Source organism: Hibiscus syriacus, unplaced genomic scaffold (assembly GCF_006381635.1).
Source record: "Hibiscus syriacus cultivar Baekdansim isolate YM2019G1 unplaced genomic scaffold, ASM638163v2 tig00111105_pilon, whole genome shotgun sequence".
In the NCBI taxonomy this organism is placed as follows: domain Eukaryota; kingdom Viridiplantae; phylum Streptophyta; class Magnoliopsida; order Malvales; family Malvaceae; genus Hibiscus; species Hibiscus syriacus.
Genome location: NW_024062987.1, coordinates 5,044,130 through 5,059,136, shown reverse-complemented (window position 1 = coordinate 5,059,136; position 15,007 = coordinate 5,044,130). Strand labels below are relative to the sequence as shown.

At 32.8% G+C, this 15,007-nt stretch overlaps 3 protein-coding genes across 3 annotated transcripts; 1 reads left to right on the top strand and 2 right to left on the bottom strand.

Moving 5' to 3' along the window:
* Window positions 1-2,954: 2,954 nt before the first annotated feature.
* Window positions 2,955-7,827, bottom strand: LOC120153752 (protein NETWORKED 4A-like). Its single transcript, XM_039165645.1, has 5 exons — window positions 7,755-7,827; window positions 7,496-7,614; window positions 5,956-6,099; window positions 4,930-5,035; window positions 2,955-4,696 (listed from the first exon to the last, which is right to left on the bottom strand). The coding sequence occupies exons 1-5, from the start codon at window positions 7,825-7,827 to the stop codon at window positions 2,997-2,999; spliced, it is 2,142 nt and encodes a 713-aa protein (XP_039021576.1). The 3' UTR covers window positions 2,955-2,996.
* Window positions 7,828-7,967: 140 nt separating this feature from the next.
* LOC120153672 (cytochrome b-c1 complex subunit 8-like) lies at window positions 7,968-9,280 on the bottom strand. The gene is made up of 2 exons (XM_039165584.1): window positions 9,077-9,280; window positions 7,968-8,045 (listed from the first exon to the last, which is right to left on the bottom strand). The coding sequence occupies exons 1-2, from the start codon at window positions 9,244-9,246 to the stop codon at window positions 7,997-7,999; spliced, it is 219 nt and encodes a 72-aa protein (XP_039021515.1). The 5' UTR covers window positions 9,247-9,280; the 3' UTR covers window positions 7,968-7,996.
* A 984-nt stretch (window positions 9,281-10,264) lies between these two features.
* LOC120153907 (2-hydroxy-6-oxononadienedioate/2-hydroxy-6-oxononatrienedioate hydrolase 2-like) lies at window positions 10,265-13,021 on the top strand. The gene is made up of 6 exons (XM_039165771.1): window positions 10,265-10,683; window positions 10,852-11,326; window positions 11,514-11,832; window positions 12,104-12,202; window positions 12,320-12,440; window positions 12,636-13,021. Exons 1-6 carry the CDS (start codon window positions 10,272-10,274, stop codon window positions 12,848-12,850), a joined length of 1,641 nt encoding a protein of 546 aa, XP_039021702.1. The 5' UTR covers window positions 10,265-10,271; the 3' UTR covers window positions 12,851-13,021.
* Window positions 13,022-15,007: the final 1,986 nt, after the last annotated feature.

The following is a 15,007-nucleotide window of genomic DNA, read 5'->3' as shown; positions in this document are numbered from 1 at the left end:
GTAGTGGGAAACAGAGAAATGGAGAAGTAGTGGCTTTTTGAGTGGAGTGATTATCATCTATAATTCAAATTAATTTGACTTTATCTTATTTATTATTAAATATTTTTTTTAAATTTAGTTATAAAATATAAAAATATTATTAATAGATGTTAGATGTAATGATAAAATATTATATTTGGAGAGAAATTAAAATAAAATTTTAATAATACCATTATTAAAGAAGTAACCGTAAACTTTAATATTTATCATTTATATGAATGATATACTAAAAAGTAAAGGTATGCCAATATCAGGATAATTTTTTTTATGATGAAATGTAATTTAAATCTTTTTTTATACACTTTGTAATTTGAATCTCAATCTACTTCTAGAAATCAATACGAATGAGCTTTTGACATGTTCACCTACCCATTGCATAGCCGTTATGTATTATTTTATAATTTTATTATCTTTATGCACGAGCTTTTAATTGTTATTTATTAAGCTTCCTAAAATTGTTTAAAAAATTATAAAATAATACATAACAATTATTATCAATTTTTAGATATCTATATTTTAAAATTTAATTATATTTAAAAATTGTATATTGCACGAAACAAACAACTTCAATGATTAACAGATTTATTATTATCTCTAAAGACCTCATGTTGGAGCACTATGTATATAGAAATATAAACGCTTATTATAAAATGATTGAAAATATTTAGGTGGTGTTTGTTTTTGCAGAGGTAAAAGGTCTGCAGTGTGCGGACCACATCTGCAGCAGAAGATATAAACCAAAAGTCTGCAGTCTGTAAGAAGAAAACTGTTTGTTTTTTAACGTCAGCAGACTGTTAAAATAAACTGAAATATAAATAAACTGATTTTTTAAACTTAAAAATACTGAAATTTAAATAATTTTAGTTTTATAATACTGAAATTTAAACAATCCATACAACTACAATAATAAATTTTTTAAAATAAATCAATCAATATTTTAAAATAAATCAATCCATATTTTAAAATAAATCAATCCATATTTTAAAATAAATTTTTCCATATTTTAAAATAAATCAATCGATATTTTAAAATAATTTTTTCTATATTTTAAAATAAATCAATCCATATTTTAAAATAAAATTTTCCATATTTTAAAATAAATCAATCCATATTTTAAAATAAATCAATTCATATTTTAAAATAAATATTTAAAAATAAATCAATCTATATTTTAAAATAAAATTTTAAAATAGATTTAAATAATTTTAATTTCTTTGAAGATGTTTAAAGATCTTTGAAGATATAAAACCATGTATGCACCAAAAAGACCTCTTGCAGACGTTAGAAAAACTTATGTCTTCTAAAAAAACAAAAGGTCTGCAAAGTTCAATGTCTGTGCGTGGTCTGCGCGGCGCAGACATAAAAACTTTGCAGATCTTGCACAGTAAAAACAAACACCACCTTAGACATTTATTACCTAATATTTATAATAAGAAAATCATATATTTATATGGATTAATTTATATGCTTGTGAAGTATTAGGGGTTTATTATTGTTTTGTGTGTGAACGCCCAGCGTTCTCCACCAGCAGCGGGATCCACTTGTCTCTGTAGACTTTGCCTCCAATGACCGGCAAGTGAGTTTAGTCGCCAAACTAACCTCCACCACAAACAGAATATTGCAGTCACATTAATGCAAACACAAATGATTTAGAATCGCGTAAACGTTGAAAGGAAACTGCTAAACACATTTCTTTAGCTCTTTCTGTCGAACTCCTTTTTTGTATCATGAGCAATAAATAAAAGTTTAATACACTTTTAGGTCCTTAAATCTACTTCAAATTAAATTTTAATGTTTTAAAAAAAATTCATTAAAAATAGGTTTTAATATTTTCTCCGTTACACTTTTAGATATACACCGTTAAATAACACATCACGTCCATATTTAATATATATATATATATATATGATATTTTATTTCTTTTAAATATTCAAAAAATATAAACATGACATGTGTGACTTAACGGAATTTTTTTTAACGGTATGCACCTAAAAGTATAACGAAGAAAACATCAAGGACATATTTTAACGAAAAAATCTTTAAACATTAAAATTTAATTTGAAGTGTATTAAGCAACAAATAAAACTTGATTCAATTTAAAAAATCAAATTTAAAATTATTCGAGTCAATTTAAATTAGTGATTTATATTTCAAATTTAAATTGAATTCAAAATATAAAAATTTGAAATTTTGAGAATTAAATTATATATTTTTGTCTTTAGCTTTAACTAATTGATTTAATCATTTTGTGATTTTGTCCACAATTTTTATGTTTCTTTGATTACTCCGTCATTTTATGATCAAATTTAAACCATATAATCCTCTATCATTGTAAAATATATGTGTGGCTTCAATTTTTTTATAACAAATTTATTGTTTTCTAAGTTAATCATTCAACTTTACATTTTATTTAATTTGATCATTTGACTATAATTCTATACAATTTTTTTGTCAATTCCCTAACTCTTTTCATACTACCATCGATAATATATCTTCAAAATCACTTCTTAAAAAAATAGCATTGTTAATATATTATATAATTTAGGTAATAGTTCATTTATTAAATAACATTATAAATTTTATGCATACCATATATTGTTAGAATCATTTAAATTAAAATCAATCAATACAATAATATTATAAATTAAATTTTAATAAAAATTAGATAAATATATTTGATTCGAATGAAGTCAAATTTTATAAATTCAAAATATGCTAACTTGAAGACAATAATGAAAACATTACTCAATTTTTATTTTTCAATCATTTTAAAGCACAACAAAATCAACATATTTTAACGTTCAAATTTAAGCCAAGGAGAAAATCATAACCCAGGACCACCCCGATATATATAATCGAAGGCTTAAAGTTAATCTAAACATGCACCAAAATCACCCAAAACTTCCCATAGACAGTATCAAGACTTGTAACTATACTAATACACAAATCAATCAAGCTCATGAACCCATAACTGCATGTCGTTTGTGCTTGAGAAAAGCCTGAAATTCTTTATAACCACTCCTGTAGTGCTCCAGAGTGAAAGAGAGCTGTCTTATTGCCTCTCTTTTCTCCTCAGCCACATCTAAGATCATGATTCTCTGCCTATCCACTTCCTTCTCAAGGTCCTTTATCTTCAATTTTAATTCATCCTCTAGATTCTTAGCATGATTTGTTCCTGAAATTAGCTGCAGATGTTCCCTGCTTAATTGCTGTAGATGCTCCTCCATTTGCCGAATATGCAAATCTCGGGAACGAGCCTCGGCTACAAGAGTGTTTACCTCTGCAGTAAGACCATCTTTCTCTGCCATGAGCATATCATATTTCAATTTCAATTTGTTAAAGTCCTTGTTCAGAGCTTCCAAGTGTACACCTTTGTCATTAAGTTCTGCCCACAGCTCACTGATCTGACCTTGCAACACGGTCTCTTGAACACCATACAAATATTTCATTTCCATCTTCTCTGTTTCACATTGCCTTATTTTTTCCTCCAATGTTCTACCGTTTTGTTCCCATTCCTTGAGACTAGCCTCTAGGAGGGTCTCTTTTTCTAACAGACCAAAACTTTCTGACTGGAAACTTGCTTTTTGCATTGAGAAATTATCCTGGGCATCGCGTAATGCACCTTTTAATTCCTCAGCTTCATGACCACGATTAGATAGATCGTTTTTGTACCTCAAATTCTGCTCCTGTAAGTTCACAACCAGCCTCTTCTCTATGTCCAGTTGGGCTTTCAATGTTGCTATCTCTTCTCGAGTCTCATGCTTCAACATTGCAATCTCTTCCTCTGATGCCTTGATCTTTTCTTTACTTCCAGCAAGCTCCTCCATCAGCCTCAAAGCTTTGGAGTTGGAGTCTGAAACATGAGCTTCAAGCTCAAGTATATGTTTTTGTAATTCAAGTGCCTTTCCCTTCTCCAACTCAATATCAGCTTCCCTCATTTTCTTGTCTCTCTCCAATGATTCAAGTTGAACAGTCATGTTCTCAGCAAGGACAGAAACAGACTCACTCTTCTTAAGCTCTGCATTCAACCTGATAACCTCTTCTTCTGCAAGCTGGAGTTTAAGGTTGGAATTCCTTAGCTCTTCTTCACACTTGGTGAGTCTTCCATTCAGTTCTTCATAGCTTCTGTTTCCCCCAATAGTTGAATTACCATCTGCATTCTCTTCATCAACCACCTGTATCTTTTCCTTTATTGTTGAGAGTTCACTTCCTTGCTCAATTACTTTATGATGCTCTACACCGTTATCAGCATCCATCACTGAACTCAAGTAGATGTTGATAGACGAGCTGAAAGATTCAGATTCGGAATCTGATGAGAATGAAGATGATTCAGTCACGTCCTTCGATGACAGTTCAGAATTACCACCACCAGAACTGCAAGATGAAGTTTGTTGAACAGACTTGTGTATACCCATCTTTTTATCAGGTGTTACCATAGAAGAGTCTTGATTCAAACCGCCATCAGCGTCTCGAATTAGGGTGTCAGATGGTAGGCTTTTGCGCAATTCACCAGTCAAATTATCATAGCGCTCAGCCAGAGACTGATAAATGCGGCGGAGTTCCTGAACTTGGACAATCACCTCAGATTTAATCTGATAATGCTCTTCAATATTGTCTTCCACCAATTCCATTATTTGTTTAACATTCTGGTTCATCTCTGCAGCCAAGAATCTTACATCATTTACAAGTCATGGGATCACTAGATTATAGTTAAATTGGGTATCAAGAGCACCAACAAAAATTTATAATCAACCCAATTGAAGATATGCTTAACATATGAGATTTAAACCAAGAAGAAAGAATAATTAACCATAAAATCAAGAATTTCAAAACTAGGGCTGCTTAAATAATTAACGATAAATGCAAGAACTTCAAAAGTAGGGTGCTTACCTTTGGATTTTTCAGCCAGCCATTCAGAATTCTCAGGATTGAGATGACTATCCCACCAACATGATTTCATGTTCTTCGAATCAACCTTGTTCATATTTACTTCTATCTATCTTCAAACAATGTAAACAACGCTGTATGAGATTTCCCAGAAGTAAACTTGTAAAGAGAACAAAGTAAAAAAAGTTCCAAATCAAGAGTAACTGGAAAAACTAGGACTTTAGAATGTAACTATGGATCAGATTGAAGGATACAATTGTTTTTCAATATCATAATCAACAAACTTTGTCAACCCTCTAGAAAGCTAGAATCCTTTTTAAAACTGGGATCAAATCACCAGTTTCTTCGGCAATTTTGATAGAACCTTTTGTCTTTCTTAGAATTCTCGCATTTGCTTTCCAACACAGTAAACACAAATTGCAGAAGTTAAACAACATATGAAGTGCAGATGCTTGTGCTGATCATTTACCACAGTACACAAACATGAACGAAAAGCTCAAGGGCTTAGAGGGGAGAAAATTAATTAGTAATCAGAAATCCATCAGGCAATTTAGATGACTAAATTCAAATTTCAGAGGAAAAAAATGCTCAAGGGTTTGTTAAAGCCCAAAGTTTCATTATGGTCTTATTTATGAAAAGAGATTTCAAGTGGAAAAACAAACACCAGAGATTGACCTCTTAGAATACCCACAGGTCACAACTTCAGCCTCCTGTACAAGCCTTACATTTCCATCATAGAAATTAGGATAGAAATACAAGAGGAACCCAGTTCTTGTTTTAGAATTCTCTATTTCAAGTTCCAAAAAAATCAAATAGAGTAACTGAAATAGCAAGAAATATAAACTAAAATTAGAAAGAAAGAAAGAAAACAAAACAAAACAAATAATCAGCACAAAAAATCGATTTAAAATAACTAGATATAGATCCAAAACCAGATTGATGCAGAGAATCAGTACAATACTATGAATGCCAACATGCAAGTAGTAATTGATTATAAATTCAGGCGAAAAGGCAAATATGTTCACAGACCTTAGTGAAAGAATGAAAGAAGCAGGGAATTGAGGGTTGTGAAACTACACTTGGAGCATAGTTTTGAAGTAATCGGAGAGGATATATACAAACAAATGGTGATAAAATGAAGAGAAAGGACAAGGAGAGAACAAAGCTTTCCCTCTATAATTTCATCAACAATTGAAAATACAAAGACAATCAGTTTTGGGGTCTTCCCTAATTATGTATTATTGCCGCTTCCTTCCCTTTCAAATTTCCCTCTTGCTTTTTTGAAAAAAATAATTTCAAACCGTAAAATAAAATTGATTTATTTATTTGTCTCCATTTTTGCAAATTATTATTTTATTGAATTTAGATTTTAATATCCTAAATCAAGTAACGATATCTCCATTAAATATTTTATTTTGGAGATTTTTTTAAAAATAATTTATAAAATAAATTTGAATTCAAAATAATTTTTATTGGAAGTTAAATACAAAAGTGGCGGGAAATATAAGTATGGTGGAGCAGGTGAGGTGGACCATCTTCTGATATTTTAGCATTTGGAAATTATTACAACCGTCTCTGAGTTGTAACCGCAAATGGGCAAATGGCCTAACATCCTATCATCGGCTTCGGCCTCTAAGAATCCTAGGTAGAGAAATTTCAACTTCATTCTTTTTTTTTAATTGTAATAGCTAGTATTATTAAAAAAATAAAATATCTAAAATTAAAATAATAATTTATAATATTATCGTAAATTTAATACATAATTTGAATTTTTTATAACATTGAAACTAATCATTTTAGACCATATAAAAATCATACATGAAAAATATTAAAACCCCAATACATGAGTAAAAAATAAATACTCTTAATAAGTTGTTATGCCATCTAATCCAAAAATTTTATATTATTTGTTGATATAAAAAAGTTACGGTTGTGTTTGTTAATATTATTCATTTATAAATATGTACGAAATTGAACTAATCTCCACAATAAAGGGTCTACTGACGCTTTCACTCAATTTGCTCTTACCAAATATTTTTGGCTTAATATAAAAAATAAGTGTTTAAATTATATTATTTTTTTATTTAAGTGTCTAAATTATTTTTCGGTTAATTTATATGTCTAACGTTATAAATGTTATCATTTCAGTGTCTCGATCGTAATGACTGTTAAAAAATTTCGTTAAATGACATATGTTGTATTCGAATAATTTTTAAGATTTTTTTAAAACTTAAAAATAAATTATTATATTAGGTGAGTTGATAGTGATTAATTTATATATATGTATTAATTTTATTGTAAAGTAACTCATTTAAAAAAATAGTGGGACTAAAATCGAGCATTTATATAAATTATTAAATCAAGGTTCATCTCGAAGGCAATACCATCTTGACAGAAAACCAATTGATATGCATAATCCCATAGATTTTGGTAAGAAAGGGACAACTCGGCTTACGTAATTGCCTGATGAGTTGCTTAGCATCTACTGCACGAATGGATGCCATCACCGTCCAATCCATTTTTCAGCTTCTATCTCTTTCTTTCCATTATTAATTCAACATGCTCTTGCCCTACCTTCACACTTCTCATCAGTTGCAGGCTTATCTTTTGCAAGTTGGTTGTTGCAGCTTGTAGATGTCTTTCGAACCGTGAAATTAGCCAAATCTTTGTTATTATGCTTTCTACGAACTGAACATATATTCCATTCAAACAATTGCAGAAAACAATTTTAGTATAGTTCGTAGTTATTCCAACTATTACAAAATTAACATGATTTAAGGTTTAAGCCCAATCATTAGATAGAAAAATGTTCCTTACTTTCTATTCACCTTTCTTCCGACCAAACAGACTATTAGTAGTCAGGATGGATACACAAACACACAGATGAAGAACAATCCGCATTTATTTTACCGAAAATGATCCAAATTCATTTATTCCACGACTCAACAGTCGGATATTAATCAAATCCCAATCAAAAAAACACTGTTCACATTGCATCCTACCTCAAAAGGTTGGGTCTAAAATGAAAAAGCTCAGAGTTATTCTCATAAAATGGAGGCTTCTTGTGGTTTCAATACCTGTGTTCCAATTTCTCCTTTTCTTTGAAGTTCTGGACATATCTGCACCCAGTTACACAGAACACATAAGTAGACTACGAAGACACACGAAATCAATAACTCAGATTGTGTATAGCAAAATGTGAAATCTATGCATGCATGCCAATTCCAACAGAGGGTAACATTGATCACAAAGTACTCTCATGTCATGCAGATATGCCAGAGAGATGATGTTAAAACTGTCGCCCTGAACAAGCAAGGGCAACTCATTCCATGCTACACAATAAGACATTCGAAGGGAGCAGTCAGTCCTGACAAAGTACAACAAGATGTAATTCCATGCTTGCAGAAATGTTTATGATGAATGTAAATATAACTAACAACAACAAACTACTTTCTTATGCTTCAATAGTAAGACCTCAAATCTAGATAATCATTTACAACATATAGTGGCAAGAACTATAAGTTAGAATTTACATTTTGTCACACTGAAATTTACCATATCTACGGATATATCAGTGTTAATCTGCTTTTCTTTTTCCTTTTTTCTTCACTCTAGTTCCTTTGAGAAGAAAAATAACAGTCAAAGAATGTGAAAGCACTTAACATAAGCGTTACACTTTATGTAGATGAAAGCTGTTAAAGTTTAAACTAAATGAGAAGCAAATCAAGTAACAGAGTGTAGTTATCTTCTTCATTCAATAAAACCCTAAAATCAGAATTCCAAAATTTGATAGTGTACTGATTTAAGATGTTACTCTAACAAGAATAGAGACAGTATTTTACCTATATAAACAAATGAATAAATCATACGGGGAGAACATTACGTTGATAACAATATTCTGATATAAATGACGTTTATCCTTTACACTAATTTCACCCTCATGATGAAAAGCAATTGGTTACGATTGAATTCCAAATATAAGAAAGCACAAACGATGAAATCAACAATAAAATCCATCAAACAAATAGAAGCAACTCTAACAGGCAGAATAGATAGATGATAGATCCACAATTAAAGGAAACGAAAAATATGCAGGAAACCCTAATTAAAAAAAGGATAATAAATATATTATGATAGAAACGGAAAGTACGTGTAGGTTCCAACGAGAGGGGAGAGGAGAAGAGTAGCGCTGATCCAATTCTCGGAGACCTTGTGGGAGATCTTGCCCGGCAGATCCTTCCACAGCCCACTCATTATCTTTTGCTGGAACGGAGACAAAGCGTATACCACCGCCCTCATCTTCACCGGCTGTTTCCCCATTTCCTTGCTTTCGGCTCAAGGTTTTTCCTTTTCTTTCCCCGTCGATTATGTGATTTGAGGCGTAGTTTAAATTATAGGGAGAACTGTAGTGGAAAGCCGTGCGGTGCTTGCCCGGGCCTAGGCCTTGGTCAGTTAACCAAACAAATTACGGGGTTTGATTTGATCCAGTATGTACTTAATGAGAATAATCGTAATCAATTTAGGCTTAATTTTTAGGTTAGAAACTTAAAATATATGTTTTATATTTTATTGGCTTAATATAAAAATAAGTGCCTAAACTATACTTAAAATTAATTTTTGGTGCTTAAAGATTTTTTCATTAAAAATAAGTGCTTAAAGTTTTTTTCGTTATACTTTTAGTAAAAATCGTTAAGTGACACGTGTCATGTCCAGTTTTTTTAAAAAATATATTAATATTTTAAAAATAAGTGCATAAACTGTAACCCCTTAGACCCGGCCTGGACGTTATACCCAAATCTAAACGGTCACATATCTCATTCAGAAGTTCTTTTTATATTTAAAACAACGTTAAAATCCATATAACAGTATAATATGAAATTTATCCATAATAAGGATCGATTCATACGATAAACATATATATATATATACATATATCAGAAAACCATATGAAACATTTACGGGAAAAAATACAAGTAATACAAATATATCAAAATAGTAGCAAAACACGTGTCACCAAAGTATAACAAAAAGCATATAGAGATATTTTATATGAAACTACATATGTTCTCATTAAAAAATAAGAATGTTTTGAGGTATTCTTATATTTAAAGAAATAGATGTCACAAATCAAAAAAGAAAGAAAGAAATAGATGTTCAATCATGATGGAATGTAGAAATTAGAAAGTTCGATTATCAAACTGAATCTTTCTAAAGTTTAATGCTTAAACAGAAATAAGATCAAAATTGAGTGATGAAATTTAATCCATAATCATATCATTGGTCAGTCAAAAGATAAAGAAGGATAGAAGTGAATGTTTTATGGAAGGGTACACTCTGATGTGTAAATGTTTCATCCCCATATCCTGGTAGGTGTTATCAATTATTTGACATGGAGTCATGGGCCAGTCTTGTTCCGGATTTGGTATCCTGCGCTTCAGACAAGCAATGCTGTAAATGGCTTTTACCTTTTGAATCTTGATAAAAATCACCTTCGAATTTCTTGTTTTCTTTTTCCTGCTATGATCGTTGATCCCATACCCTCAATTATGAGTGCAAGAGGATTGTTGTTTCGGTATCAGTGCCAGTTTCAGCATATACAGAATGGGATCGCCATTACCAAAAACACCCAGAGTCTTCAAACGTATAACGTTTCCTGTCATCCCAATTCTAGTCGCCGCCGTCCAACTCTTATGACCACAGCCACCCATGCCTTTTCTCTCTCTGGCTCCGGCGCCGGCGCCGAATACTCTTCAGCAGGTGCGTTAATTTCCTTCCTTTTTTCCTCTTTTTGCTGCTGCTGCTGCTTATTCACACCGATTTTCTTAAAAAATGTCGTTAAGCAGTTCTGTTGTTTCCTCAGAATCACTTTATGTTAGTTTATTTAACGTATACTAAAGTCTCGAACCATACTATTGAAATTCTTAGGAGAATTAGTGGATATTGGGAGGAAGGAGAGGAAGAAGAGAATAGCAGGCATTGACCAAGATGAACTGTTGGATCCAAAACTCTTAGCTGATCCAGACAGCTGCTTTTGTGAGTTTCAAGGGGTTGAAATTCATCACAAGCTTCATGACCCAGAGTTGCATTCTTCAGATAACTCCAATGCCCAAGACCAGTCTCAGACACCTACCTTAAAGCTTGGTCTTCCTATGATTCTTCTACACGGTTTTGGAGCATCTGTTTTCTCATGGAACAAAGTTATGAAGCGTTTGGCTAACCTCACAGGCTCCAAAGTTCTTGCCTTTGATCGACCCGCATTCGGCTTAACTTCAAGACTCGACACTTTTGGGACCAAAGCTAATGATGTGAAACCTCTGAATCCTTACTCCATGGCATTTTCTGTGCTTGCTACCTTGTACTTTATCGATTTCTTGGCTGCAGAGAAAGCAATTCTGGTGGGGTATGCCATATGTGTCTTTCTCGTCTTTGTTTTCTTGTTTTCCATTGATACATTCATACAAAAGCCTCTGCTTCTTCAATTTAAATCCTTGTCTCTTTTGACAAAATGGACTAATAGTATAAATTGTTCAGGAGAGATTGTTTCTGTCTCTAAGTTCCACTAATACCACTTTTTTTGGGCATGCAAGGCATTCTGCTGGTTCTTTTGTAGCCGTTGATGCATATTTTGAAGCTCCTGAACGAGTTGCTGCTTTGATCCTTGTCGCCCCAGCAATATTGGCCCCTCGTGCTATTCCTAAGCCTAAGGTTGTCGAGACTAAAGGAGACGGATCGGACTCGAATAATCTACCAAAGACGAGGTTTGAGTTTTTCGGAAGGCTGTTCATGTTTATCAAGTATGTCACACAAGCGATAATGCAAATGATAACTTGGATGGCAAATATGTTCAACTCTCTGTATAAGAAAGCACTTTCGTCTATTCTTCGATCGGCTCTCGGTGTAATGCTGGTACTGACTTTCTGTGTGGATAAATTTTGCCGTGTGCCTTGCTTGAATTGCTTAGAGGCTTTTGCCAATGAAAGTGAATTTTGTTAATCCATGCAAATCAAATTACAAGTACCAAACAACCTGATACTGCCCTGCAATTATGTGTAACCATGATGTTTATCTCATCTATTTGTTGCTTAAACAATGTGGTTTTTAATAGGTTTTTTCTTTTTTCGATTTGATATGCACCTATTTTGTATGCTGTAAAGCGAATTATTTATCATCTTTGAAGGTAAGGATCATAATCGATAAATTCGGTGTAGCTGCTGTAAGGATGGCGTTTTATGATTCTAAACAAGTCAATGAACACATCATAGATGGCTATACCAAGGTGATCTGCACTAAGCTCTATACTGTTATTATTAATAGATGAATGCTTAGATGGCTGGTGTTGATTATTTTCTGTTGCCTTTAAGTAGTAGTGGTTAAATCTTGAATTTTTATGCAGCCACTGAGAACTAAGGGTTGGGATAAGGCTCTTGTAGAATTCACCGCAGCGATGCTTTTGAAAGGCGAGTCTGAAACGAAGCTCCCGCTGTCAAAAAGACTGCACGAAATCTCGTGCCCTGGTACTAATTTCTTGCTCTGTATTATAAATTTTGAATACAAAATCATCTTATTAGCCAATGGATTGACAAAAATGAATATCTAAATGCTACTGGTATCACAGATCTTATATTCTTTAGTCTGCTGTGTGGCTTTATTGTTGATATGCATAGGCAGAATGTAATGGTTCCACTCTTTACTGTCTCAATGAAACTTAGTTCTGATTGTCACGGGTGACACCGATCGAATCGTTCCTTCTTGGAATGCCGAGAGACTGTCACGAGCCATTCCTCACTCGAAGCTTGAAGTAATTAAGAATTGCGGCCACTTGCCCCACGAGGAAAAGGTCGACGAGTTTGTTGGAATCGTCGAGAAGTTTCTGCAAAGAGCTTTTGGTGGTTTGGAGGAGCATTTTCTACATGCAGTAACTTGAAATCCGTATGCTTCAGAATGTTCACTCACTCTCAGAGGACGAAAAGGTATAGTTCAAATAGACAAAAGAATAAAAAAATAAAGCGATGTTCTTGTAATAGAATTAGGACAACATCATGGATCTTACAATAAGACCATTGTTTTGTGTCGTAGAATAACAGCTTTCACAACCATGGTAGTATTTGAGACTTGTCATGATATAGAATGTGAACATTTTGTAAAATCCATTGGATAATTTTAACTCTCGATACCACAATTTCAAGTGATTACATGAGATGATTCCCGAGACATGAGAAATCGTAATTTTTAAAGCAAATTTATCATAAAAATATTTAGAAAAAATAACTTCAGTGACCAAAAATACCTTATAATATACGATTTTAACTAACTTTTTTTGGATTTGCCAAAATGACCAACTAAATCGCAATGCGATCGATAATTCACAACGCGATCTCCGGTATCGCAAATCAGTTTCCAGATTCGCAACGCGATTCTGACTATCGCATTGCGATTTCCCAAATTCGCGTTGCGATTTTCCTAATTCGCAATGCGATTACGTAATCGCAACGAGATTCTGACTATCGCAATACTGAATTTCAAATTCGCAACTCGATTTCTGAATTCGCAACAGGTTTTAATTTCGAAACACAAATGTTTTGGGTATATAAATACGCAGCAGCAGCAACTCATAACCTAAATCCCGAAATCGCAACTCATTCCATCTCTATCTATCACTTTCTCCGGCGACATCTTCCTATATCCAACGACATCCTTCCCCATCCGGCAACAGGTTTTAGTTTCGCAGTTCGTTTGTTTAGTAAATTAATTTACAATAATGAAATCATCTAATGTTGATCATGTTTGGATAGATTTGTGTTTTGGAAGGTCATGGGAGAATGTTCATGGTGTTTTACAATATATGCCTTTACCCATGAATCTTCAACTAAAACTGTCATTAAAAAAGTTAACTTATGAAACTCTAATGTTACGTGTTGCAAATAAATTGAATTTAGAGCCCCTAAGTGGATTTAGGCTATCTTATCAGAGAAATGGTAAAGTTTATTTGTTAACCGACAATGAAGATGTTGAACGATTCATTGCTTACATTAGTGTTTCAAGTGATGATGTTACATTGTATGTTGTTGAACCTAGAAGTAGTGAAGTTGGGTCAGTAGTGGGTAGTAATCAACTAAGTTTTTCAACCCCAGTTTATGGTGCTCAAAATTTAATGGTTCCACCACAATTTCATCACCAAGCAAATTTTGTTTCACCATATTTCCAATACCAAACACAATCTCAAAACCTACAACCTTTCCCTAATCCAAAACCCAATCAACTTTCAGCACCAAATTCCGGTTTTCGTATTGACCAGTTAGACGATGATGAGCCAACAAAAAAATTGTGAGTACTAGTCAGTATTTGAAATTTGATCTTGGTCAATACCCGGACTTTGATATTGGTCAATACTCGGATTTTGATGATTTTTCAGAAAAAGAAACAGAACCTGCGTGTAATGATTTTGTTATTGGTCAATACCCGAATTTTGATGATGAAACAGCCGTTGCCGAGGAAGATGTTGTTGATGATAATGAGGAGGAAGTTACGATTGTAAATGAACATGTTGAACATCCATTCTGTAATTCATATAACACTGAAGAAAAAGAAGAAGAAGAAGTCCCCAAAGAAAAGTCCCCGAAGAAAATGCCACGGGAGTATAACTGGAATATGCCAGAATTACTTCAGATACCGAAAGAAGAGTTGGTAAAGATAGCAGTTGATTGTCACACAAAAATTATTCGTATCAAGAAAGATGATTGTTTTGATACAAAGAAAGACTTGAAGATAGCTTTGTATACGAAATGTGTGGAAGATGGCTATCAACTAAAAGTTGACAAATCAAGTAAAGATCATTTCGAAACAAGGTGTATGATTGACAAAAACTGTATGTGGCGTATGATTGCAAAGAGGATAAAAGATTGCGAAATGTTTCAAGTTAGGACTTTTATTGATAAACATACATGTTCAAGAACCCAAGTTTTTCCTCACCATAGACAGGCAAACAAAAAGGTGTTTGGTGGTTTTCTGGCTGAGTTAATGTTTTTGAATGGTAGGGTATATCGGGGACATGAAATTATGACTGACATGAATGCTCGGTTCA

What these genes read in the sequence shown, in the direction of transcription:
- LOC120153672 (XM_039165584.1), bottom strand. Translation starts at nt 9,246, where the DNA reads ATGGGGAAACAGCCGGTGAAGATGAGGGCGGTGGTATACGCTTTGTCT. An exon ending in CCTCTCGTTGGAACCTACAC is followed by an intron (nt 8,046 to 9,076) that starts GTACTTTCCGTT and finishes AACTGGGTGCAG; the next exon opens with ATATGTCCAGAACTTCAAAG.
- LOC120153907 (XM_039165771.1), top strand. Translation starts at nt 10,272, where the DNA reads ATGTTTCATCCCCATATCCTGGTAGGTGTTATCAATTATTTGACATGG. An exon ending in GAGAAAGCAATTCTGGTGGG is followed by an intron (nt 11,327 to 11,513) that starts GTATGCCATATG and finishes TGGGCATGCAAG; the next exon opens with GCATTCTGCTGGTTCTTTTG. An exon ending in GCACGAAATCTCGTGCCCTG is followed by an intron (nt 12,441 to 12,635) that starts GTACTAATTTCT and finishes AATGAAACTTAG; the next exon opens with TTCTGATTGTCACGGGTGAC.
- LOC120153752 (XM_039165645.1), bottom strand. Translation starts at nt 7,827, where the DNA reads ATGCGGATTGTTCTTCATCTGTGTGTTTGTGTATCCATCCTGACTACT. An exon ending in ATGAGAAGTGTGAAGGTAGG is followed by an intron (nt 6,100 to 7,495) that starts GCAAGAGCATGT and finishes ATGAAATTATAG; the next exon opens with AGGGAAAGCTTTGTTCTCTC. An exon ending in TCTTTCATTCTTTCACTAAG is followed by an intron (nt 5,036 to 5,955) that starts GTCTGTGAACAT and finishes GTTTGAAGATAG; the next exon opens with ATAGAAGTAAATATGAACAA.